Consider the following 23772-nt stretch of genomic DNA (forward strand, 5'->3'; position numbering starts at 1 on the left):
CATTAAGAGAGTGCCTTGCCCTGAAGCTTCCGCAAGGTAAATTACTTGCAGGAGGAGGGAGCTTTACCCCCCCCCCCCCCCAGCCCCGGTGAGTTTTCACCTCTACAGATGGCATTTAGAGTTACTTTTGTCAGAAACAGCCCTGTTCAAGAAGACCTAGAAATACCCTAGGTTAGATGAAATCTCATTGCTGAGCCGCACTTTTTTTTTTTTTTTTTTGGATAACTAAGACCAAGATTTAGAGAGCCAGTATATTTTTTAATTACCTTCCTCCAAATACCCTATTGCAGATTTTTATTGTAGTTATTTATTTATTTGCCTCTTTTATTTTTGATGCCGTATCTGTGAGATGTTAAAGATAACTGGGTTCTTCGCGGAAGAGACATCTGGAAAGTTTTGTGGGTTTTTTTTTTTTTCTTTTAAATTGGTTTCCACCTGAAAACCTTATCTTCTGTTATCTTGTCATCCTTTGAAGCCCTTTCTCCTAATTCTGGAAATCCTAAGTTCCCAGTGTAGCCCCCTTTCTCTGCATGGACACGTGCCTATTTTTATCCCCCAAAACCAAAAACAGAAAACAGTGGATCGAAACAAAGAGCAGACCCGCTCTGCCATGCTCCGACCTGGGGCCTTCTCAAACTTTGGGTGTTGCAGGGAAAAGGGCCACCGCCATTCTGGGCCACGCCTGAACTCATTATTAAAAACCAGCCTAGCAAATCATAGGAGAAGTTTGCCTTGGGGGGATGATCTCACAGGGCTAGCGTGAGGGCAAAGAGAGACGGAGGGATAAAATGTTGTAAAGGCCAGCTCCAAACAACCTATGTGGAAGGAAATGACCGTCTCCGTGAAGGTAAACTTTCATTCAGTTGCGTCTGGTTGTGTGAGTTTGTCTCCTCTTACAGACTCTTCCTTGAAGGATCCTTCCATACACCCAAACAAACATCACGAGTAGTTTCTATCTCTGCGCCAGCCTCCAGAAGCACTGGCCTGGTCCCGTAGCCCTCTGATGGTTTCTCGCGTTACTCGTTACGAAGATAAAATTTTTATACGGACAACTCGAGCGCTCCGTGATTCTCCAGGCTGGATTTTAAGGCAGTGACAAGGACGGTAATTTGCAAACTCTGGCCTTTTCTTTTTCAAAATTTCATTTTGAAAAATCTAAGGTCACTTTTCGTTTCTTTTTTTTTTTTTTTTTAACACTCAGTTCTGAAAATCAAGTTCTCGTTAAGCCCTTAAAAGAAGTGTCTGCAAAATTTTACTTAGAAATGTTCACCCTTTCATTGTTATCTTGCAGTGGATGTGAAGTTGCAATGCTTGTAGAACTGGCTACGTTCGTGAAAATTATCCTGAAGTACAAATGTCCTTTTTCTGTGTTGGTTTTTGTGTGTTTTCCCCCAGAGCTGTCTCTTGCGTTCAAAAGTTCCCTACGCCTATAACGTCCCTCTGTTTTTTGTTACCAAAGGTTTCTGAAGATTGCCTCTGAGGTCCTCCCAAATTTAGGTTATAAAGGGGGGAAAATGTGTACATATCCTTTTATTTCCATATAGTTTGTTGTTGTTGTTAGGTGTTTTTTTTTTTTTAATGAAGAAATAATTGGTTAGGTTCATAAAGTAACATTTGCATATCTTTCTACTTTTTATATTTTCTGTTTTCAGAACTAATAATTTTAAGAAAAAAGGGCACAGCTGTTAGATGATTTTGGCACAGAGTTTATACTTTGATTTAAAGAGATCAAAAGAACGAGTATTTTCCCCACCATCCTCTTTGAAGACGAGCAGCACGAGAAGGGGGCAAGGGTGTCGTGCGTGCTTTCTCCTCACAGGTAGACTTGGCCCAACATCTGTACCTGCTCCCTCCCAGCTGCCCCTTCCTCTGTCAGACCCTTCCAGACCCTTCTCCCAGCCCCGAGCCCCCCGGGCTCTGTTCTTTTCATCCCCCTGCTTGCAGTGAGAAAGCAGATTCTGTCGGGTGGGTCTTCGGTGGGGGTTTTGTATTTGCAAATGATGCCTCCTGGTTTCTGAGGCTTCCCGGGTCCCTTTTTACAACTGTGCTCATGGGAAAGGGGGTGTCTCCTTGTGGCTGGGAATCCCGATGGTTCCACGAAGCCAACAGGCCTGGCTGCCGGTCTGGACAGCACACGCTCAGCTCACATGCTGTTGCCTTTCGAGGTGTGCTCTCGTGGCCCAGGGACAGAAGCCTCTACTCTGTGGCCTGGCCTCCTGGGTTTCACACTCATGTACGGAATGAGCCTAGGACCATGGCATTTCCTGCACGAGGTGAGGAGGGCACACCTGCTGCCTTGTGGGGGAAACCTCCCCTGGCCTCATGCAGCACCTATAAAAGTTAACATAACTCTTGGGGTGCCTGGGTGGCTCAGTCGGTTGAGCGTCCGACTTCGGCTCAGGTCATGATCTCACGGTCCGTGAGTTCGAGCCCCGCGTCGGGCTCTGTGCTGACAGCTCAGAGCCTGGAGCCTGCTTCTGATTCTTTGTCTCCCTCTCTCTCTGCCCCTCCCCACTCACGCTATCTCTGTCTCTCTCTCCCTCTCCCAAAAATAAATAAACATTCAAAAAAATAAAAATTTTAAACAGTTAACATAACTCTTGAAGGTCAGTACATGTTCTTTTTTTTTTTTTTTTTAATGTTTTTACTTATTTTGAAAGAGAGAGCCAGCAGGGGAGGGCCAGAGAGAAGAGGGGGAGAGAGAGAATCCCAAGCAGGCTCTGCACTGTCAACGCAGAGCCCCCCGTGGGGCTCAGTCCCACGAACCAGGTGATTGTGAACTGAGCCGAAATCAAGAGTTAGTCGCTTCACTGACTGGGCTCCCCAGGTGCCCCAAGTATTGGTGTCTCCTTACCAGGATCCAAATAAGGTCCATATGTTGTCTCTCTTAATCTGTAGGTTTACACTTCACTTTTTCCTTGCAATGTATCTGTTGAAAAAGCTGGGTCATTTATTTTATACAATGCCCCCCAGTCTGAATTAGTGACTGCTTCCTTGTGGTATTGTTTACGTTATGGTTGTTCCTCTGTCCCCTGCATTTTCTGTGCACTAGAGTTGACCAAGGGGCTTGATCTGATTCAGATCTGAACTTTTTTATTTCTTTTATTTTTTTTAATGTTTCTTTTGAGGGAGAGAGACAGAGTGCAACCAGGGGAGGGGCAGAGAGAAAGGGAGACCCAGCATCGGAAGCAGGCTCCAGGCTCTGAGCTGTCAGCACAGAGCCCCACACGGGGCTCAAACTCACAAAACGTGAGATCATGACCCGAGCCGAAGTCGGACACTTAATCGACTGAGCCATCCAGACACCCCAGATCTGAACTTTTTTCATAAGAACACCCCATCTGTAGTAGAACGTATCTTTCCAATCAGAGGCAACTGACCTGGTTGTCAACTTTTACATTAGGAATTGTGGAATGGTAGTATTCTAATTCTTCATTTATTTATTCACTAGATACTTCTATAAAGGGAATCTCTGTCTCGTCAGTGGTTTGCACAATTTGTATAAAAAAGGATGTATACTTGGGACACCTAAGTGGCTCAGTCGGTTGAGTTTCCAACTCTTTTTTTTTTTTTTTTAGTTTTTTTTTTTTTAACATTTATTTATTTTTGAGACAGAGAGAGAGCATGAACAGGGGAGGGGCAGAGAGAGAGGGAGACCCAGAATCTGAAACAGGCTCCAGGCTCTGAGCTCTCAGCACAGAGCCCGACGTGGGGCTCGAACTCACGGACCGCGAGATCATGACCTGAGCCAAAGTTGGCCGCTCAACCGACTGAGCCACCCAGGCGCCCCGAGTTTCCAACTCTTGATTTCAGCTCAAGTCGTGATCTCACAATTCGTGGGATCAAGTCCTGTGTCGGACTCTATGCTGACAGCGTGGAGCCTGCTTGGGATTCTCTCCCCACTCCCCTCTTTCTGTCCCTCCTCAGCTCACAAGTGCTGTCTCTCTCTCAAAATAAATAAACAATTTTTTAAAAAGGATGTATACTTGGGGCGCCTGGGTGGCTCAGGCAGTTGAGCATCTGACTTTGGCTCAGGTTATGATCTCACAGTTTGTGGGTTTGAGCCCCACGTCAGGCTCTGCACTGACAGCTCAGAGCCCAGAGCCTGCTTCCAGTTTCTGTGTCTCCCTCTCTCTGCCCCTCCCCTCTCTCTCAAAAATACATAAACATTAAAAAAAATTTTTTTAAGGATTTATACTTGATCTATTCCTTTGTTTACCAGGTTTGGGGACAATTAATTGGTTCCCTAGCATTTCCTAAAGGCAGCCAATGATTTTTCTCATTTGTCTTTAGTATCTCTTGACTTTCTAGATTTGAATATAGTGAATGAATCATGTGAGGTTTTGACAAATTCAAAAACTTTATCCTCTGCTGTCATTGACCAGTCGAGCTGTCGAATTTTATTCCCTGATGAACACATACACCCCCTAGGACAGATACTGGGAGTTCCTCAGCTTTGTATCCCCGGGAGGCTCCTTGTAATTATCAGTACGTAGTAGATGCTTTAAAAACAAATGAGAACCACCACCGCCAACAAAAGCAATTTGTTAAGTAAATTTGTATCACTTCGTTAACTACTCATGCGGAAAGATGGCATGAACGTCTGGTCTTGTGTCTCTCCCTAGGTGGGCTTCCGTCCAATGCTGCCAGCTGCCTCCTACGAGAAGCCCACCTGGCCTTTCTCTTCTCTTCCTCCCAGTTGTCCTTGTTGCCCGTCTGGCAAATGATGATACTGCGTTCAGAATCCTAGTTGTGCCTCTGCAAATTGGTGTATGTAATGAAAACAGTGGAAAACTTAAAAATCGAAAGAAGTTAGAGAAAAAATGGGAGGAGAAGAGGTAGGGAGCAAAAAAAAAAAAGGCAAATTCTCCTAAAAGAAGCAGCACAGAATGTATCTAAAAGGTGGAGACCTCCCCCCACCCCTCCTTGAATGATGCAATTTCCGGAACCCCGAAGGCTGTCTCTGCAGCCACAGAGAGAATGGGGTGACAATTTTGCTGTAAGTGAAGAGAAACCAGGTCCCCTCCCCATAAGCTGAGGGTGGTCCAGCTGCCTTAGGAGGTGTTTCGTGTTATAGATCCTGACTGGCACGGTTTGATCTGCACCAGACTCTTCTGAGACTCAAACATACTAACAATCGTCTGTATCAGCATTTAAAAACGCGGCTTGGAAAAACTTGAAGTAGTTTTATTCTAAAGCCTAATGACTTCAAAAGTGATTTGTGATTTAGCAGATTGGGTCCTTTGGCTTTTTATGATCCTTATCACCGAGAATCTGGCACAGCCTTGGAATCTCACACTTAAGAGAGGGCAGCAGGCTCTAAACTTGGCCTTGGTGATTTCTCCTAGTTAGGCATTTTTACACGATTTTTATGTGGCCCTCTCCATCGCCAGCAGACAGCCTGTGTATAAATTAGGAACTACTTTTGGCTGCTAGTAAAGGCTCCCAATAACAGTCGCCATCCTTCCTGCGCAGCCGTCCCCCAGGGCATGACCGCAGAGTTGCCTCATGGTCACAAAATGGCATCTCAAGTCCAACCATCATATTCTTATCCCAGGATGGAAGGAGGAGGACAGCAAAGAAGTGTCCCAGCTGACTCAGCTCCCATTTACAAGGGGTTTTCTGTAAAGCTCCACCTGGTAACTCCTACTGGGATACCATCGGCCAGTACTTCGTCACCTGGCCCCCAGCAGAGACTCAGAAGGGAAGATGAGACGAAAGGCTATGGGGTGGGCATCTGTAATTCAGAAGCACCGTGCCGCTGCCGTCTCGATTCATTCATTACTCTCTCAGATAACACCAGTGCAGGGCTTACGAAGGATCCGACCCCCTGCTAGCAGCTGGGTGTTGGTTTGGGGTTTCAGCTGGTCCCTTGCCTGTTTTTGGAGCGATTCATCGTGCAGTAACTTTTATGGAGGGTTTTGTAATAGGTATTTTTGGTAGCTCTGTCAGTGGAGGAGTCAGACCACCAGAGCCCAGAGGACCCACGAACCTTGCTGTGATTCAACACTCTGGTTGTACCGATCAGTCTCTGCGATTCTTACCTGTGTATCCTCATTAATATGGCTGATAGCCCTCCAGGGTGGGCAGAAACAGATATCCAGCCTGTTTCAGTCAGACTCCAAGGCATGGAGCTGAAGGTTTGGTGGTTTAATGGGAAGTAAGACCTAAGTCACCTGAAGCCACCAGGACCCTTTACCACCTCCCCGGGAAAGAGGCTCATTGTGGCGAGGGGCGAGGCGTGCAGGCTCCCCACCTCTGCCTCCGGAAGTAATCGTTTCAACAGGCAAATCATACTCATTTCATATCTGTTTTCAAAGGATTACTGAGAACAAACTCCAGACTCCTCGGCCTGCCCCACAAGGTCCTCTGCAGAATGCTTCCTGCCACCTCTCTGACCCACATTTCCTACCATTAACCTTACTCACTCCGTCTGCATAGGTTCTGGCTCCTTTTCTGTTCCTGAGCACTCAGCCTCTTTTGTGCCTCAGGGCCTTTGCACGTGTCATGCCCTCTGCCCTAAAACCTTTCCTCCCTCTCCAGGTCTTCACTGGCTCCTAGCCATCCCTTGATTCTGTTCAAATGTCACCACTTCAAAAATCTTCGGTGATGACCTTATCTAAAAGGCACTTACTGGGGGCGCCTGGGTGGCTCAGTCGGTTAAGCGTCTGACTTCGGCTCAGGTCACGATCTCGCGGTATGTGAGTTCGAGCCCCGCGTCGGGCTCTGTGCTGACTGCTCAGAGCCTGGAGCCTGTTTCAGATTCTGTGTCTCCCTCTCTCTCTGACCCTCCCCCGTTCGTGCTCTCTCTCTGTCTCAAAAATAAATAAACGTTAAAAAAAAAATTTTTTTTTTTAAATAAAATAGAATAAAATAAAAGGCACTTACTGGGGCGCCTCCTGGGTGGCTCAGTTGGCTGAGTGTCTGACTCTTGGTTTCGGCTCAAGTCATGATCCCAGGGTCGTGGGATCCCGCCAGCCCCACAGCAGGCTCCACACTAAGTGTGGAGCCTGCTTGGGATTCTCTTTCCCTCTTCCTCTCACCCTTGCTCACTTCCTCTCTCTCTCTCAAAAAAAAAATAGTTCTTAAAAATATTGAAAAGGCGCTTACTTTTATACCCCATCCCGCCATGCCACCCAGTAAAATTGCTGGCATCGTTCTGTGTCGTTTTTTCATAGCACTAGCTTCCTGGGAAATGGTGCGGATTATTTACTTGTTTATTTTCTGTCTCCTCGGGATTATGCCCCTGGAGGGCAGGGACCTCGCCCGTCTTCTTCAACACTTTAACCCCCGGAGTTTCGAACAAACAGTTCCTGGCTCATTAATGTTCAGTAACCGCTTATTCATTTATTATGAAGTCTCTTGAGAGTGTGAAACTTTGGTGTCCTCACTGCAGGATGATAATGCCTCAGTCTCCGAGCTGCCGTAGGCATTAGATGAAACCGTAAGTGTAAGTGTGGTTAGCACCGAATATGGATGTTTCAAGGTATACCCTGCCTCCAGTGTCCAGATTGGAGACGACCCTGATAGCCCGCAAGTTCCTTGGCTCCCTCAGCCTTAGGATGGGGATAGTATTACCTACCTCCCAGGGAGGTTGGAAGAAAGAAATGAGACAGTGCACGAGCATGCTTCGTGCAATACCTCGCACGCGGTTAAGTGCTCAGGAAAGCTCACCAACCGTGCGACTTTGGGAAAATCACTGACCTTCCGTATAAATATGAGTTTCCTGAGAATAATCCCCTCCCCACGACGACATAGGGAGGGTTACGTGAGAGCACCTGTTAAGTCACGCTACCACGCGGAGGGCAGACGCCGGAAGGACGCCTCGCCTCACCGTTGGCCTCAGAAGCGTCTGGTAGAACTTTCCGTGATGACGGGCGCGTTCTGTATCTCCACCATCCAGTGTGGTGGCCGCTAAACCACATGCGTCCGCTGAGCGCCCGAAACGTGGCTGGTGTCACCAAAGAATTGAACTTGTAATTCTGTCTTATTATAATTAGCGTAAGTAGCCACATTTAAATTTGGCCATTTGAACGACTTAGACGGTAGCGAGCGGCCACCGTATCGGACGGGGCAGAGTGAGGACCGGGAGCCGACGCAGCTGCCCGGCCGGTACGCAGTTCGATCCTGTGTCTAAGCCGCTTCACAGACGGCTCCCCTCAAAGAGGCAACCCCGTGGACCTGGAAACCCCCAAGGGTCTTGCTGAAATTGTGTGAAATTTTGTTCCTTCCTCTTCCCGTCTCTCCCTGAGACTCTCCCCGCTGAAGTCCTTATCGTGAGTGATAGGAAAACGTCTGCACGTACAGGAGATGAAATCGGCTTTGAAGCGGAGGGACACTCGTTATTCTGCAGCTCCGTCGTTCAAACCCCCTCAGAGGCCTGCACCGTCCAGCGGTGGATGTCCGTGCGGGTACCCGCTGCTGCTGGCGAGTCAAGGCAGCCTGTACTGACCGGACGCCTGGTCCCCAAGCTGGACGTAGAGCAGGGAAAGGAGGGAGGGACGGACAGACCCTCACACAGAACCTAAAAACGAGGTCCCAGCTTTCCATCCCGACGCTGCAGGTAACCACTCGTCTGTCACATGCCAGGGGCATCGGTCATGTCTGGAGCACAAGTGACAGTTACGGACAAGCACGCCAGAACCTGGGATGTTGATTGGTGGCACATCAAAGTGTCTGGTAACAATTCAGAAATAGTCTGATTAAAATGAGTGTGTAAAGGGGCGCCTGGGTGGCTCCGTTGGTGGAGCATGAAACTCTTGACCTCAGGGTCAAGCCCCACGTTGGGTGTGGAGATTACTTAAAAAATAAAATAAATTAGGGGCGCCTGGGTGGCTTAGTCGGTTAAGCGTCCGACATCAGCTCAGGTCAAGATCTCACGTTTCGTGAGTTCGAGCCCCGCGTCGGGCTCTGTGCTGACAGCTCGGAGCCTGGAGCCTGCTTCGGATCCTGTGTCTCTCTCTCTCTCTGCCCCTCCCCTGCTCATGCTCTTTCTCTGTCTCTCAAAGATAAGCAAACGTTAAAAAAAAATTTTTTTAAATGAGTGCATAAAAAAGCAATCATCATGTCTTGATGAGTTCAGAATGTTGTAAAACATCTGCTTTATGTTTCCGAAGAATGGAACGAGTATTAGGATTCCTAAGGAAAGGATGTACATTTTAAGAGTTTTCCGTATTGATTTGCATGAGTACTTTTCATCCTGTAATTAGAATTTTCGGGTTTGATTTCATTTTAGAAGTGTTAATTTGTCTTTAAATAACAGTGCTATAATTTTTGCCACATTGTGGGAATTCCGATATGAGTGGGAAAACCCTGGGCCCTTAATATCAGAAGTTTTCTTAAGGCACTGTAATTAGCTTTTTTTTTAGTTCATAAATAATTCCTCTGAGATTTATCTCCATGGATGTATAATGAGCTTTATTAAGCCTTATTCAAATAGGTTCATACAGAGCCACATGAATATTTCTTATAAAACAGCATTCATGGGGCGCCTGGGTGGCTCAGCTGGTTGAGCGTCTGACTCTGGCTCGGGTCATGATCCCATGGTCTGTGAGTTCAGGCTTCACGTCAGGCTCTGTGCTGACAGCTCGGAGCCTGGAACTTGTTTCAGGTTCTGTCTCTCCCTCTCTCTCTGCCCCTCCCCTGCTCATGCTCGCTCTCTCTCTCTCTCTCTCTCTCTCTCCCCCTCTCAAAATACATAAACATTTTTAAAAAACAGCATTCATACATTGGGTTTATGTCCCAATAGGTACAAATGTGTCCCTAAACTAGAAGCTGCTAAAAGCGAATAGTCAGGATAGGTCAGTGGGTCTTGACCGCAGTCTGGAAAGATTTGGGGTTTTCGCAACCGTAAGAGGGAGACGCGTTTCTGTGGCATCGGTGGGCAGAGACTGGGGACATAGCAGTCATTCCACAGCACACAGGACAGCCACCGCCACCAAGAATTATTGGACTCAAAATGTCAATAATGCTGAAGTTGAAAAACCCTGAGTCAGATGTCAAGAGATACAGAAAAAGTGAGTTTGAATCTCAGGCTATGAAATGTGCCTGGAGTTGTTTCGTCTGAAGTTTCATCGTGCTGGGCCCGAGGTAGGATCACCCAGAGTTTCCTGAGGCTTTGCCTGAGTGAGAGCCTTTTAAGCAGAATCTTCAGGAAGGAGAGGAAGTATGTGCTGAAGCACGTCTTTTTTTCTCTGATTGGAGCAGGGTCCTACTTTCTGCATCAGTGAATGTGAATTTTCTGTGTATACTTCCAGCATCTTGCTGGCAAAGAATGAATGGCATCTTGAGGGACAGGATCCCCAAATAAGAATTTTTCTGCTTTTAAAAATCCTTTGAGGGGCACCTGGGTGGCTCAGTCCGTTAAGCGTCCGACTTAGGCTCAGGTCACCGTCTCGTGGATTGTGGGTTCGGGCCCTGTGTTGGGCTCTGTGCTGACAGCTCGGAGCCTGGAACCTGCTTTAGATTCTATGTCTCCCTCTCTCTCTGCCCCTCCCCTGCTCATGCTCTGTCTCTCTCTGTCTCTCAAAAATAAAGAAATGTAAAAACAAAACGAAACTTCCTTTGAAACAGCCCTGTCGATGGGAAGGTAGGTTGTGAAATATTGCAGAGGCTTAGTGCGGAATATGCTGGTAGCCGTGGAGAATACAGAGGGCTGCTTCCTTGGTCAGCTGGCGTTCAGAGCCGCAGGGACGTTTGAGAATCCAGACAGCATATTAGGTGGGCTCCAAACAAAACTAAGGGTGCCTTTCTAGTTCTTGGGACGGTGTGTAACAGGCATTAAACCGGTCCTCATTTTTCTCCTCCCGGTTGAGATAACTATGTAATTACGTGTATAGGAATATAGACGTATGCGTCTGTGTATTTAACACATCCGTTTACATGTACAGGAGTAGAATCTCTGTAGCCAGAAGGTGAAATAATTTCTGGCTCTAAAGCAGTATTTCTCAATCTTTTTGTCATTACTCCCCGTATACCCGAGGAGCCTAGATTTTTTATTTTCCTAATTGTGCCCCCCCCCCCCCCGCCCACCCAGGGAAGTTTTAGTATTATACCACATTCCGGTGTTCTGTTTATGTATGTGTTTCTGTGCTTTATATATATACCTCCTCCCCCCCAAGGCCAGTGTTCACCGCCTCGGGATGGTATCACCCCGGAGGAGAAGGCATGGATTATTACCATAAGAGGACGTTGTGATCACAGGGAGTTCTCTGTAGGATATTGGATGGCTTTACAAAGAGCAAACGTGTTTTCTGTTTTCCGATAGCCTCTGGGAGGGATCGGGTAACGCACTGCTGTGGGCCGTGTACCTCCGTTATGAACAGCCCTGTTCCTTCGCCTGAGAAGCTCTTGTCTGATTGATCTGCTCGGGCCCATTGTAATCCAAAGGGAGTCATAGATAACCGTCAAATCAGGGAGATTTTTAACCTGTATTTAAGCCAGCTCACTGATTTTTTTTAAAAATTTTATTTTGGGAGTGCCTGGGTGGCTCAGTCGGTTGAGCTTCTGCTCAGGTCATGATCTCATGGTTTGTGGGTTCGAGCCCCGCGTCGGGCTCTGTGCTGACAGCTCGGAGCCTGGAGCCTGCTTCGGATTCCGTGTCTCCCTCTCTCTCTGCCCTTCCCCCACTGGTGCATGCGTGCGCGCTCTCTCTCTCTCTCTTAAATGTTTATTTATTTTTGAGAGAGACAGAGTGCAAGCGGGGGAGGGTCAGAGAGAGAGGGAGACACAGAATCCGAAACAGGCTCCAGGCTCTGAGCTGCTAGCACAGAGCCCGACGTGGGGCTAGAACTCACGGACCGCGAGATCATGACCCGAGCCGAAGTCGGACGCCCAACCGCCTGAGCCACACAGGTACCTCTAAAAAAACTTTTTAATAAAAAAATAAGACTTTATTTTTTAGAACACTTTCAGGTTCACAGCAAAATTGAAAGTACAGAGATTTCCCATATACCCCCTGGCCCCGCACATGGACAGCGGCCCCCTCCTTATCCACATCCCCCACCGGAGGGTACATTTGTGACAATTGATGAACCCACTTAGACATGTCATTATCACCCAGAGACCACAGTTTACGTTAGAATCCACTCTTGGTGTTGTACCCCCCCCTGGGTTCAGGCAAGAGTATAATGACACATATCCATCATTATAGTATATCGCACAGAGTATTGTCATTGCCCAAATATCCTGTGTTCTGCCTGTTCACAGCCCCCTGCCCTCACCTAACCCCGGTCAAGCACGGGGCTTTTTAGTGCCTCCATAGTTTCGCCTTTTCCAGAAGGTTCATGTAGCTGGAATCACATAGTGGGTGGCCTCTTCAGACTACCTTCTCTCCTTTAGCAATATGTATTTAAGGTTCGTCTGTGTCTCTTCATGGCTTGATACAACTCGTGTCTTTTTAGCACTGAACGACATTCCGTTGTCTGGATGGACCGTAGTTCACTTATCCATTCACCCCCTGAAGGACATCTTGGTGCTTCCAAGTTTTGGCAGTGATGACTAAAGCTGCTGTAAAACATCCACGTGCAGGTTTTCGTGTGGACGTACACTCCAGGGAACAGAATTTCTGGGTCAGACGGTGAGGGTACGTTTGGCTTGGTAGGAAGTCACCAGACCGTCTTCCAGAGTGGCTGCACCATTTTGCATTCCCACCAGCAGTGAGCGAGCGTCTCTGTTGCTCTCCTCGTGAGCATCTGGTATTGTCAGTGTTCTGGACTTTGTTTTTTTTTTTTTTTATAAATTTTTTTTTAACATTTATTTATTTTTGAGACAGAGAGAGACAGAGCATGAATGGGGGAGGGGCAGAGAGAGAGGGAGACACAGAATCTGAAGCAGGTTCCAGGCTCCCAGCTGTCCGCAGAGAATCCGATACAGGGCTCGAATTCACGAACCAAGATTGTGACCTGAGCCGAAGTCGGACACTCAACCGACTGAGCCACCCAGGCTCCCCACCGCTGGTCAAAATTTAAAACATCTGTGTTTCAAAGAACACCATGAGGGACGTGAAAAGATAATCCACGGATGGGAGGAAATATTTGCAAATCATAACCTGTTCAGGGACTTGTACCAAGAGTATATAAAGAACTCTTACAACTCAATACTAAAACACAACCCAATTGAAAAATGAGCAAAGGATCCGCATAGATGTGTCCCTAGGGAGGATCTACAACTAAATGGGCGATGAGCTGCTGAAAAGATGCTGAATGGCATTAGCCGTCAAGGAAATGCGAATGAAAACCACAGTAAGAGACTACCTCATACCCAGTGGGATGGCTGTTACAAAAAAAGACAGACAACAAGTGTTGGGGACGTGGAGACATCGGAACCCTCGTGCATCACTGGAGGGGATACAGAGTGGTGCGGCCACTTTGAAAAACCATTTGACAGCTTCTTAAAAAGTTAAGCAGAGTTACTACACGGTAACCCAGCAATTCCACTCCTAGGAATGTACCCGGAAGAAATAGAAGTGAATACGTATGTCCACCGTCAAGTTTGTATGCAGGACTCCTTCTGGGGGTGATGGAGACGTTCCGAAATCAGATCATGATGTTGGCCCAACTGCGCACGTGCTAGAAATCACAGATGGTGTGCTCTAAGTGGCTGAATGGTAGAATTCTGTCTCAATTTAAAGCTGTGTTTTGAGGCGCCTGGGTGGCTCGGTCCGTTGAGCGTCCCACTTCGGCTAAGGTCATGATCTCACGGTACGTGGGTTCGAGCCCTGCGTCATGCTCTGTGCTGACGGCTCGGAACCTGGAGCCTGCTTCGGATTCTGTGTCTCCCTCTCTCTCTGCCCCTCCCCCGCTCATGCTCTGTCTCTCTCTGTCTCAAAAATAGATAAAAACATTAACAAAATTGTAATTTAAAAAAAAAAGCTATTTTTAAAAAGATCAGAATAGGGGTGACTGGGTGGCTCCATCAGTTAAGCTTCTGACTCTTGAGATCAGCTTGGGTCATGATGTCACGATTCATGAGATCGAGCCCCACGTCAGGCTCTTTGCTGACATCACAGAGCCTGCTTGGGATTCTCTCCCTCCCTCTCTCTCTCTGCCCCTTCCCCGCTCTCTCTCTCAAAATGAATAAATAAACTTTTAAAAATATATAAAATAAAATAAATAAAAAGACGAGCACAAACAAAAAGAATAATATCTCCCCCCCCCCCCGCCACCCATTAACCGTCCCTCCTCCCCACCTGCACAGCCCCTGGTAACGTCAGGAGATTGGCCTCATCTTGATATTTCGTGTAAATGGAATCCTGCAACCTGTGACGTTTTGTCCTTGGTTTGTTCCGCTTAGCATCTTTCCCTGCTGTAGCACCGGCAGCACCTTGTTCCTTTCCACGGCCTAATAATACTCCGTCGTGTACCCATTCATCAGTTGACGGACATTGGGGTTGTTTCTGCTTTCGGGCCACTATAAGTGTTATGCTGCTGTGAACGTTCGGGCACCAGGTTTTATGTGGGCCTGTCTTTTCATTTCTCTTGGGCATGTGCCTAGGGGTGGGACTGCCGGGTCATATGGGAACCCCGTGTTTAACTTCTGGAAGAACCGTCAGACTGCTTTCCAAAGTGTCTGTACCGTTTGTACAATCCCGGCAGCAACTGATTTTTAAATGAAGACTAGTTATACACTCCTTACGCTGAGTTTCCCGAGTCCTGGGATGGAGTCTACCCTTCCCTGTCCCCATACGGCACCGCAGCCCCTCAATTGGAAGATGGAGGAACCCCCCAAATGCACACACGCACTCCCCAGGTTCAGGGCTCTCCGGAATCGTGCAGATTCCACCCAGTGGCTATTCCCCGGAGCCTCCGTGTCGGGACTCCTGTGAGAGCTTTCTCTCTTTAGTAATAACGTTATATTCTTCAGGCCTCTATCCCCTTTTGAGGAATTCATCTTAGAAATATACGGGAACCTTGTTCTTAGTACTAGAACTTAGCTGACAAGAACCTCCCTGTCTTCTCTTTCAGCCATGTGTCTGCACACCGGGCACCCCCGCCGTGCTCCCCACTGCACACCGGGCACCCCCACACACGCACAGCACTTGAACGTGCAGCTGGGCGTGTGCACAGGGCTGTGAGCCACACGGCCCAGAGGGTGGAATCAGGGAGTCGTCCTCAGTGTGGTTGGCCACATCGTGTCCACCATCTGGGCGGACTTTTAGCCTCTACCACACGTTGGGGGGGTAACCACGTCCACATTTGGATAATTCTCCATTCAGATCACACTCTTTCAGATCATCCAGGGCGGCCCCTGTGTCACCGTCCAGGGCGACTGCTTTGGTCAACATAGAGACTGGCGAAAATAGGACTGTTCACCCCTCCCGTGCTCTTAGTAACAAGCAAGGTGTCCCCTCCCAGCCGGCGCTCTCCTCTTACGGAACTGGTTCCCGGCCCATTGTCGCATGCAGAGCAGCTGGTGACGTGTTCCCCGCCTCCCGGGCCGCTGCTCGTCTTCCCGGGGCACCGCGTACCCGCCTGGGTCTGGGACACGGCGGGCACACGCTGCTCGGCGAATGTCACTGAATGAAGGACCGACCGCGTGGTGTTCGGCAAAGCCCTGCGTGTGTCACTCACGCTCCCCGTGGGCCTGTGTTCTCTCCCGCAGGCTATCGGCTGCACTCTCAACTGTAGCTGCCAGAGTTTCAAGCCGGGGAAGATCAACCACCGCCAGTGTGAGCAGTGCAGACACGGATGGGTGGCCCACGGTAACTATGTGTCCTCTTCCCGTGGCCTGTCGTGCCCCCTCGGAATAACCTAGAGTGGTTTGGGAACGGCTAACGTTAAATCCCTTCCCAGACGGCGAACCCTTGTGTGTGGCCCCGATCTCTGGCTAACAGGCCAGGAGCTTTGTGTACGATCCCTTTGAAGCTGAACGACCCTGCGTGAGGGGTGTGCTGGGTCATTCTGCAGCGACAGCAGCTCATGCAACGGCCTCCAAGGTTGCCAGATACAACCCAGAATGCTCAGTTAAATGTGAATTTCAGAGACACAACAACTTAGGCTTAACTGTGTCCCCGTGAATATTTTTAGTATAAACGTATCCCACTCGCTCACTGTTCATGTGAAATCCACGTTCGTGTGTAGCTGGGCGTCCTGTATCTCAGTTTGCCAAACCCCAGAACCCCACACCAGCCCTGTGCAGCTGCTGAGTACTTGCAACGTGACTGGTGTGGCTGAAGGACTCCATTTCCAGTTTGATTGAATTTAATGAATGAAATAGTTTAATAAGGTAAAAATAATTCAGTAAAGTTAAACACGTAATAAATTTAAGCACCTGTGCGTGCCTGATCTGATGACTGTCACATCGGACGGCATAGATTTCGGTGGCTTAAATCGGCAGAGCCTGATGACTTGGACGACAAGGCAGAGCCTGGTGACAGACGAGGGCACGAGCCCAGATCTGTCAGATCTTCACCGGCAGACCCTGTTCTTCCTGATTTTTCTATCTTTTGATTATGCACCTGCTGCATTTGTCTTCACTCCTTGTCCTTGCGTCTGTCCTACGTGGGGCTATTTCTTACTCCTTAAGGATGCCACAGGGAAGAAAAAAGAATCTCAAGCCGGGCCGTTTTATTTTAGAAGTTCTTGTGAATAATTTAGAGCCTGATAGCTCTTATGATGGTTAATCAAAGGCGCCTACGTGGCTCAGTCGGTTAAGTGTCCAGCTCTTAATTTCGGCTCAGGTCATTATCTCATAGTTCATGAGTTTGAGCCCCACGTCGGGCTCCATGCTAACAGCACGGAGCCTGCTTGGGATTCTCTCCCTCCCTCTCTCTCTCTGCCCCTCCCCTGCTCACGCACTCACTCTCTCCCTCAAAATAACTTAAAAAAAAAAAAGATTGTTAACATTTGCATATTACTGTTTTTTTCTGTTGGAACACATACCTGAGAGCTCACACTAGCCTGCCACCTTCTCCGTGTTTCTCTTAGAAGTCGGATCTTTACAAATGGACTTTCTTTTCTTCAATTTGATTTTTCAGCTCTAAGCAAGCTGAGGATCCCTCCCGTGTATCCCACAAGCCAGGTGGAGATTGTCCAGTCCAATGTGGTGTTTGACATCAGCAGCCTCATGCTGTACGGGACCCAGGCCATCCCTGTTCGCCTGAAAATCCTACTGGACCGGCTCTTCAGTGTGTTGAAGCAAGATGAGGTTCTCCAGATTCTCCATGCCCTGGACTGGACCCTTCAGGATTATATCCGTGGATATGTGCTACAGGTATGGTGAGCGTGGCCATGGTTCTTCTGGAACGTCGTCTCGAATCCACGTTCCAGTAAACGATGGAACCCGGTCGCCTGTAGTGCTCCAGGCATTGGTGGGCATCGTTCCCTTAAATATTTTTCCTGGGGTGCCTGGGTGGCTCAGTTGGTTAAGCATCTGACATCCGACTCTTGGTTTCAGCTCAGGTCACGATCTCATGGTTTCGGGAGTTCGAGCCCATGCTGGGCTCTGCACTGACAGTGTGGAGTCTGCTCGGGATTTTCTGTTCTCTTCCTCTGTCTCTGCCCCTCCCCTGCTCATGCTGTCTCTGTCTCTCCCAAAATAAAAAATAATAATAATGAACTTAAAAAAATCTTTTTAAAAAATTTTTCCAATGGCTTAAGCCCCCACCTCGTGTTCTGGGGAAAACGCAGTGCTTTCCCCCAGATACCCGTGAAACGTCCGGACGTGGGAGCAATTACATGTTCTCTGACTCAGATTCCACCGAGCCGGCCCTCCTGCAATGAAGCGTTTGCCCCACGTTACTGTCCCCAAGCCACCTACTGACACAAGGCCCTGCCTGTGCCAGATTTTACTGAGGGTGTGGGTGGGGGAGAACGGGAGTTCCAGAACCACACGGCGGACAGTTACGGCTTCATGCTGCCCCACTTCTGGTCTTCCTTCCCGGGCTCCACCCTCCTGGGATGTGTCTGCCTTCCGGCTCCCGCTCGTTCTCTCGCTCCTGGACTCCCTTCCGGCCCCCGCACGTGTTCTCATCTCTCGGCTGTGCCGTGCCCTCCTCCCCTTCTCCCTTTCCGTTATTTTGCAGAGTAGTCTTACCTCCTCCTCGACCAGGTCGTGGAGGTAGGCCTCACGTGTCATATCTGCAAGCAAAGGACATCTTTCCTGGTACGAATGGTAGCATTTCTCTGACATCTGACACAGCTGCAGCTTTTTTCTTGCTTTGACATTTTCTTGCTTTGACATCCACACTAGGAAATGTCACAATTTCCCTGAAACGGGGATGATTAGACATTCGCTTCAGTCTCCTCCAGGTAGGCTGAGTCATTAACACGAACACTTACAACCATTTATCGACCTGGACCTTCTTCCGGTAAAATCTCACAAGGCAGGTCAATTATCCCCATTTTCCAGCTGAAAAGCCAGAGGCTCCAAGTGCCTCTGAACCGTGGCCAAAGCCACTCAGGTCATACGTGGCCAACCCAGGATTTGAACCCGTTTCTTTCTAACCCCGACGCCCACAGTATTCCTCTGAAGGCATATTTGCTCACCTTGGATACAGGACCCCCAGCAGGCTCAAAGCAACCTTTTATGTAGAGTAGCATTATGATCTTACATTATGACATAGATCAATATTTAATGATCCTAATAATCTTGCTTTCTAGTGTTGGGATTAAAAATATGGAATCAATTACCTTGAACCTCTAGTGCATCAAAAATTTATGATGTTACATCCCTCATCATCTTCAGAACTCTTACATGCATTGTGAAAGATCTCAGTAGGCCATCAAATACATGTTCTGTGATAAAATATTTATTGTAGTTTTGGGAAAAGTTAGGCCTTGCTAGAGTTTGAAAGATCTCCAACACTCCAGTGTAATTAAATCTGTGCTTTGCAAACACGGCCAGTGGATCAATACAGGTTCATTTGCTTTCTGATGTGAGTTGCTTGGGAAGATTATTAAACTCGCAGCAAAATAAATACTTGAGCTGTGCTAGGCCTGATTGCTCTGTCTATACTTTTTAGATAAAGAAGTTACTGTTGTTCAAATGATACATATTTTAATTTTGGGGGGGGGGGTGGGGGGGAATTATGCCTAATGCCAGACAACCAATTGGTTTGAAGTAAGATGGAAAATAATCACTTAATTTCCCTTAGGCTTGAGTAATATAATTTTATTTCTCTCTTCTGGACCACTGCTTATAATTGGTGCAGGTTATTTTCTGCACAGAGTCTCCGGCCTAGGAGAGTAGTGGGGGGGGGGGGGGGGCCGGACTCCGCGAGCCCTGTGCTCGTCCGGGGGGGGCGTTTCGTTTTTGTTTTCCAGTATGCGCCAGGGCGCCCTGCGGTGCTCGTGGGGGCCCTGACCGCGTGACTCCTTCTAGAGAAGAAGGCGAGGAGCAGTAAAATTAATTGCGCTTTTTAATTCCGGCTCAGGATGCGTCGGGAAAGGTGCTGGATCACTGGAGCATCATGACCAGCGAGGAGGAGGTGGCCACCTTGCAGCAGTTCCTTCGTTTTGGGGAGACCAAGTCCATCGCGGAGCTCATGGCAATTCAGGAAAAAGAAGAGCGGTCCGTCATCATCCCGCCGTCCGCGGCGAACGTGGACATCAGGGCCTTCATCGAGAGCTGCAGCCACAGGGGTGCCGGCCTCCCCGCTCCTGTGGACAAGGGGAACCCCAGCAGCCTGCACCCCTTTGAGAACCTCATCAACAACATGACCTTCATGCTGCCTTTCCAGTTCTTCAACCCCGTGCCTCCCACACTCGTAGGGTCCCTGCCCGAGCAGTACGTGTTGGAGCAGGGTCAGGACCAAAGTCAGGACCCCAAGCAGGACATCCACGGACCCTTCCCCGGCAGTGGCTTCGTGACCTCCAGCTCCACGCCATTTCAGGTGGAAAGAGAGCAGTGTCTAAACTGTCCGGATCCGGTGACGAAAAAGGAAGACAACGCCCATCTGAGTGACTCCAGCCCGTACAACATCGTCACGAAGCTCGAAAGGACACAGCTGTCCCCCGAGGCCAAAGCGAAGCCCGAGAGGACCAGCCTGGGCGCGAAGAAGGGCCGGGTGTTCTGCACGGCCTGTGAGAAGACCTTCTACGACAAGGGCACGCTCAAGATCCACTACAACGCCGTCCACCTGAAGATCAAGCACAAGTGCACCATCGAGGGCTGTAACATGGTCTTCAGCTCCCTCAGGAGCCGGAATCGCCACAGCGCCAACCCCAACCCCCGGCTGCACATGCCCATGAACAGGAACAACAGGGACAAAGACCTGCGCAGCGGCCTGAACCTGGCCGCCTCGGACGGCTACAAACGCCCGGCCTTCACGGTGAGCTCTGCCGACTGCAGGCCCCTGGCCGGCTTCGGTGCGGGGGAGGCTTCCGGGGGCCAGCCGGCCTTCCCCAGCCTTGGGCAAAACGGGGTGCTTTTCCCCAACCTAAAGACGGTCCAGCCGGTCCTGCCTTTCTACCGCAGCCCGGCCACTCCGGCCGAGCTGGCGAACACGCCCGGGGTGCTGCCTTCTCTGCCTCTCCTGTCCTCTTCCATCCCGGAACAGCTGGTGTCGAACGAGGGGCCGCTGGACGCCCTTCCCAAGAAGAAATCCCGGAAGTCCAGTATGCCCATCAAAATCGAGAAGGAGACCGTGGGAATCGCCAACGAGAAGAGGCAGGCGCTCAGCTCGGATGAAGACGTGCCCCCGCGGGTGGCCCGCGGGGACGAGCCGGAGGCCTGCAGTCCTCGGTCGGACAGAGCCCCCGGGGACCAGGACACGCGGTCAGGAGGAGAGAGGGGCTGCCGCGGAGACTCGGGGACGAAGGCCGGCGGGGCCATCAGCAGAAGCCCCGAGCAGGCCCCGCAGCGCGCGGAGAGCGAGGCGAAGCAGGAGCCCGCGGTGCCGAGGGGGCCGGACGACGGCGGCCGTGAGCTTCACCTCACACCCGGGACGGAGCCCTGCGTGCCCTTTCCGGACTACATCAGACTGCAGCAGCACCTGCTGGCCGGCGGGCTCTTGGGCGCTCTGTCCAGCAGAGGGATGGCTTTTCCTTGTTTCGAAGAGTCTAAAGAGCCGGACGTCGCGGGTCAGCGTGCACTCGGCCGGCAGAAGGAAGAAAACCGCTTCCAGTGCGACGTCTGCAAGAAGACCTTTAAGAACGCCTGCGGCGTGAAAATGCACCACAAGAACATGCACGCCAGGGAAACCCACGTGTGCACAGTGGAAGGTTGTAACGCCACCTTCCCCTCGCGCAGGAGCAGAGACAGGTAAGACACCCGTCGGTAATCGTGTCTCCCAAGGCACCGATTCTTAAACTCTACAGTGCGTCTGAGTCACCTAGAGGGTTGTTGAAACACAGACGTCTGAGCCCTGCCTGTTGAATTTCTGCTTCAGCAGGTCAGGAGAAGGGGGGGGGGGGGGGGAGGCCCTAGAGTTTGCATTTCTGAGTTCCCAGGGGATTACCGCTCCTGCTGTTCCAGGGACCACGGTTTGAGAAACACTGTTCTACGGATCCGCATTCCCGAATTCTCAGTTCCAAATCTAAACGCCCTTGGCCACAAAACCTGATCTGAAATGACATGAGCCTGTTGCTAATCTTCTTTTTTTTAATCTCCCTACACGTGGATTTTCTTATTATATATTCCATGCAGAAATACTAATGGATTCATTATGGGGACATGAACAAAATATTACAGTGTATGCAATGATTCTGCCTTTCTAAAGTCTAAGCAACTCTGAATTCAGAAACACATCTGGCCCAAATGGTTGGGGGTAAGGAATCGTGAGCTGGTCTCACGTGAGGCAGTGGTGGGGAGGGGCGTTACAATCCTCAGCGTAACTTCCCCCAAACTTGTCTGCTTTTCATTTTATGATATGAAGCCCACCGGATGAAATATTTTCTTTTATGTCTATTTAACCAGCTACTTTCAAAAAAAAGAATAGCTGCTTGATTGAAGGTTTTTAAATTATTTTTTTCAGTTTTTTCATTTTGAGAGAGGGAGGGCACGCAGCGGTGGGGAAGGGGCAGACAGAGAGGGAGAGAGAGAACCCCAAGCGACACGGGGCTCGATCGAAGTCGTGAACCGTGAGATCATGACCTGAGCCGAAATCAAGAGTCTGACGCTTCACCGACTGAGCCACCAGGCACCCTGAAGATTTTTTAATCATTAAGATATCAAAGAACAAAGACACTTAGCAGGTTCCTTCGGGGTTTGTGATGTTGGTTGAAAAGCGAGAGTCACTGGGTACTGGGTGTTGTGAGGCACAACACAGCGTCAAGTTTGCAAAGCGCCCAGGTACAGAGCGCCTCTCATCACTCCGGGACACAGCACGGGCATTGCTGCCTTGTGTGTGCTTTTCTTCGGGAACTTGAGTCCCATAACCACCCCTCGGGCCACCTTCCTCCCCAGCCTGTGAAGGGAAGCTTGTGCGTAACCAGGAGGTGACCCCGGGAGGCTTTAAGGAAAAGACTAGCTCTCTGATGAAATGCCATATGATAAATGCTAGAGGGTTCGCAGAATATTAACCATGTTGCATTTGCTCAGACAAGCCTGACTTGAAGCAATTCAGCATCCCCGCTAGCTACCTTCGTCCAAAGCGTAACACCTGATTTCCTGAAGAGGGGGAAGGTACAGGAACTGCCCACACGTTCCTGGAGCGGGCTCGTGAGAACATACTCGCCTGGAGCGAGGGGAAGAGAGCAAGGGTGGTAGGAGTTAAAATTCCCGTTTTCTCTCGCTGGCACGTTGAACCAAACCACCAGGATCCCCTGATTGGAGAACGTGCCCTTTTCCTTCGTCCTCCAACAGGAGGCTTTGTTCATGACAAGGCTGTTCTGTTGAAGAAGAGATAGCTCTATCAGGCAGATTATCCTTGATATTTACGACAGCGTTCTGGCCCACAGCGCCCACCAAATTAGAAGGCCCCCTCCCCCACCACAGGAACGCATCTTGAATTCTAAATTTCAACTCCTGATGTTAGTGGTCTAGAACTAGGAAGGCATTTTGCCTAGAATCTGATTAAAATGGCACATCTTCTCTTATTTTTTTAATGTTTATTATTTTGAGAGAGAGTGAGAGAGTGAGCAGAGGGGAGGGTCAGACAGAGAGGGAGAGAGAGAGAGAGAGGGGGAGAGAGAGAGTCCCAAGCGGGCTCCACACTGTCAGTGCAGAGACTGATGCGGGCTCGATCTCACACACCGTGGGATCATGACCCGAGCCAAAATCAAGAGCTGGACGTTTAACTGACTGAGCCACTCGGGAGCCCCCGAAGTGGCACCATTTTAAAAGGAGCTTTGTGGGCAGGCCTGGGGCCACCCCCCTCTTCTGAGGGTCAGAGATGAGAACTCTGTTGTCAGGATAATTTTCTTCCCTTCTTAGAGCCACTGCCAGCAGCAGTCACTAGGGTCCCTCAGAAAGGGACTGTAATAGCACCCTAGATGCTTCTTTAGCCAAATGTGTGTGTGTGTGTGTGTGTGTGTGTGTGTGTATGTATGTGTGTGTGTGTGTGTGTGTGTGTGTGTGTGTGTATATATACACGCACATATATATATATATACACACACACACACACACACACACATATATATATATATATATATATATACATACATACATATATATATATTCAAGAACCTTCTGTCAGGTGCTGTGGACACAGTCACTGCTCACAAAGGCCTGCGGAGGAGACAGACCAGTAAATAGGCAATTTCAGCTGAATGTGGTGCCCGCTATCATGTGAGAGATACAGGCTGCTGTGGGCACATAGTGGAGGTACCTACGGGACTCTGAGAAGTTAGGGAAAGCTTCCTGGAAGAAGGGGCATGACTAAAGCAGCAG

At 49.3% G+C, this 23772-nt stretch overlaps 2 protein-coding genes across 3 annotated transcripts in view; both read left to right on the forward strand.

Moving 5' to 3' along the window:
- HOMER2 (homer scaffold protein 2) overlaps positions 1-23772 on the forward strand; it is a 615401-nt gene that overhangs the window by 200968 nt on the left and 390661 nt on the right. The window lies entirely within an intron of this gene.
- The window catches only part of BNC1 (basonuclin zinc finger protein 1), a 31458-nt gene that overhangs the window by 2814 nt on the left and 4872 nt on the right, over positions 1-23772 (forward strand). For both annotated transcript variants that reach the window (XM_078449067.2, XM_078449068.2), the window contains exons 2-4: positions 15601-15700; positions 16976-17211; positions 19373-21201. In XM_078449067.2, coding sequence (XP_078305193.2) covers positions 15601-15700; positions 16976-17211; positions 19373-21201 — 2165 coding nt within the window. The remainder of the gene's footprint in view (positions 1-15600; positions 15701-16975; positions 17212-19372; positions 21202-23772) is intronic.

This window comes from Panthera onca, chromosome B3, assembly GCF_046562875.1.
Source record: "Panthera onca isolate mPanOnc1 chromosome B3, mPanOnc1 haplotype 2, whole genome shotgun sequence".
NCBI lineage: Eukaryota > Metazoa > Chordata > Mammalia > Carnivora > Felidae > Panthera > Panthera onca.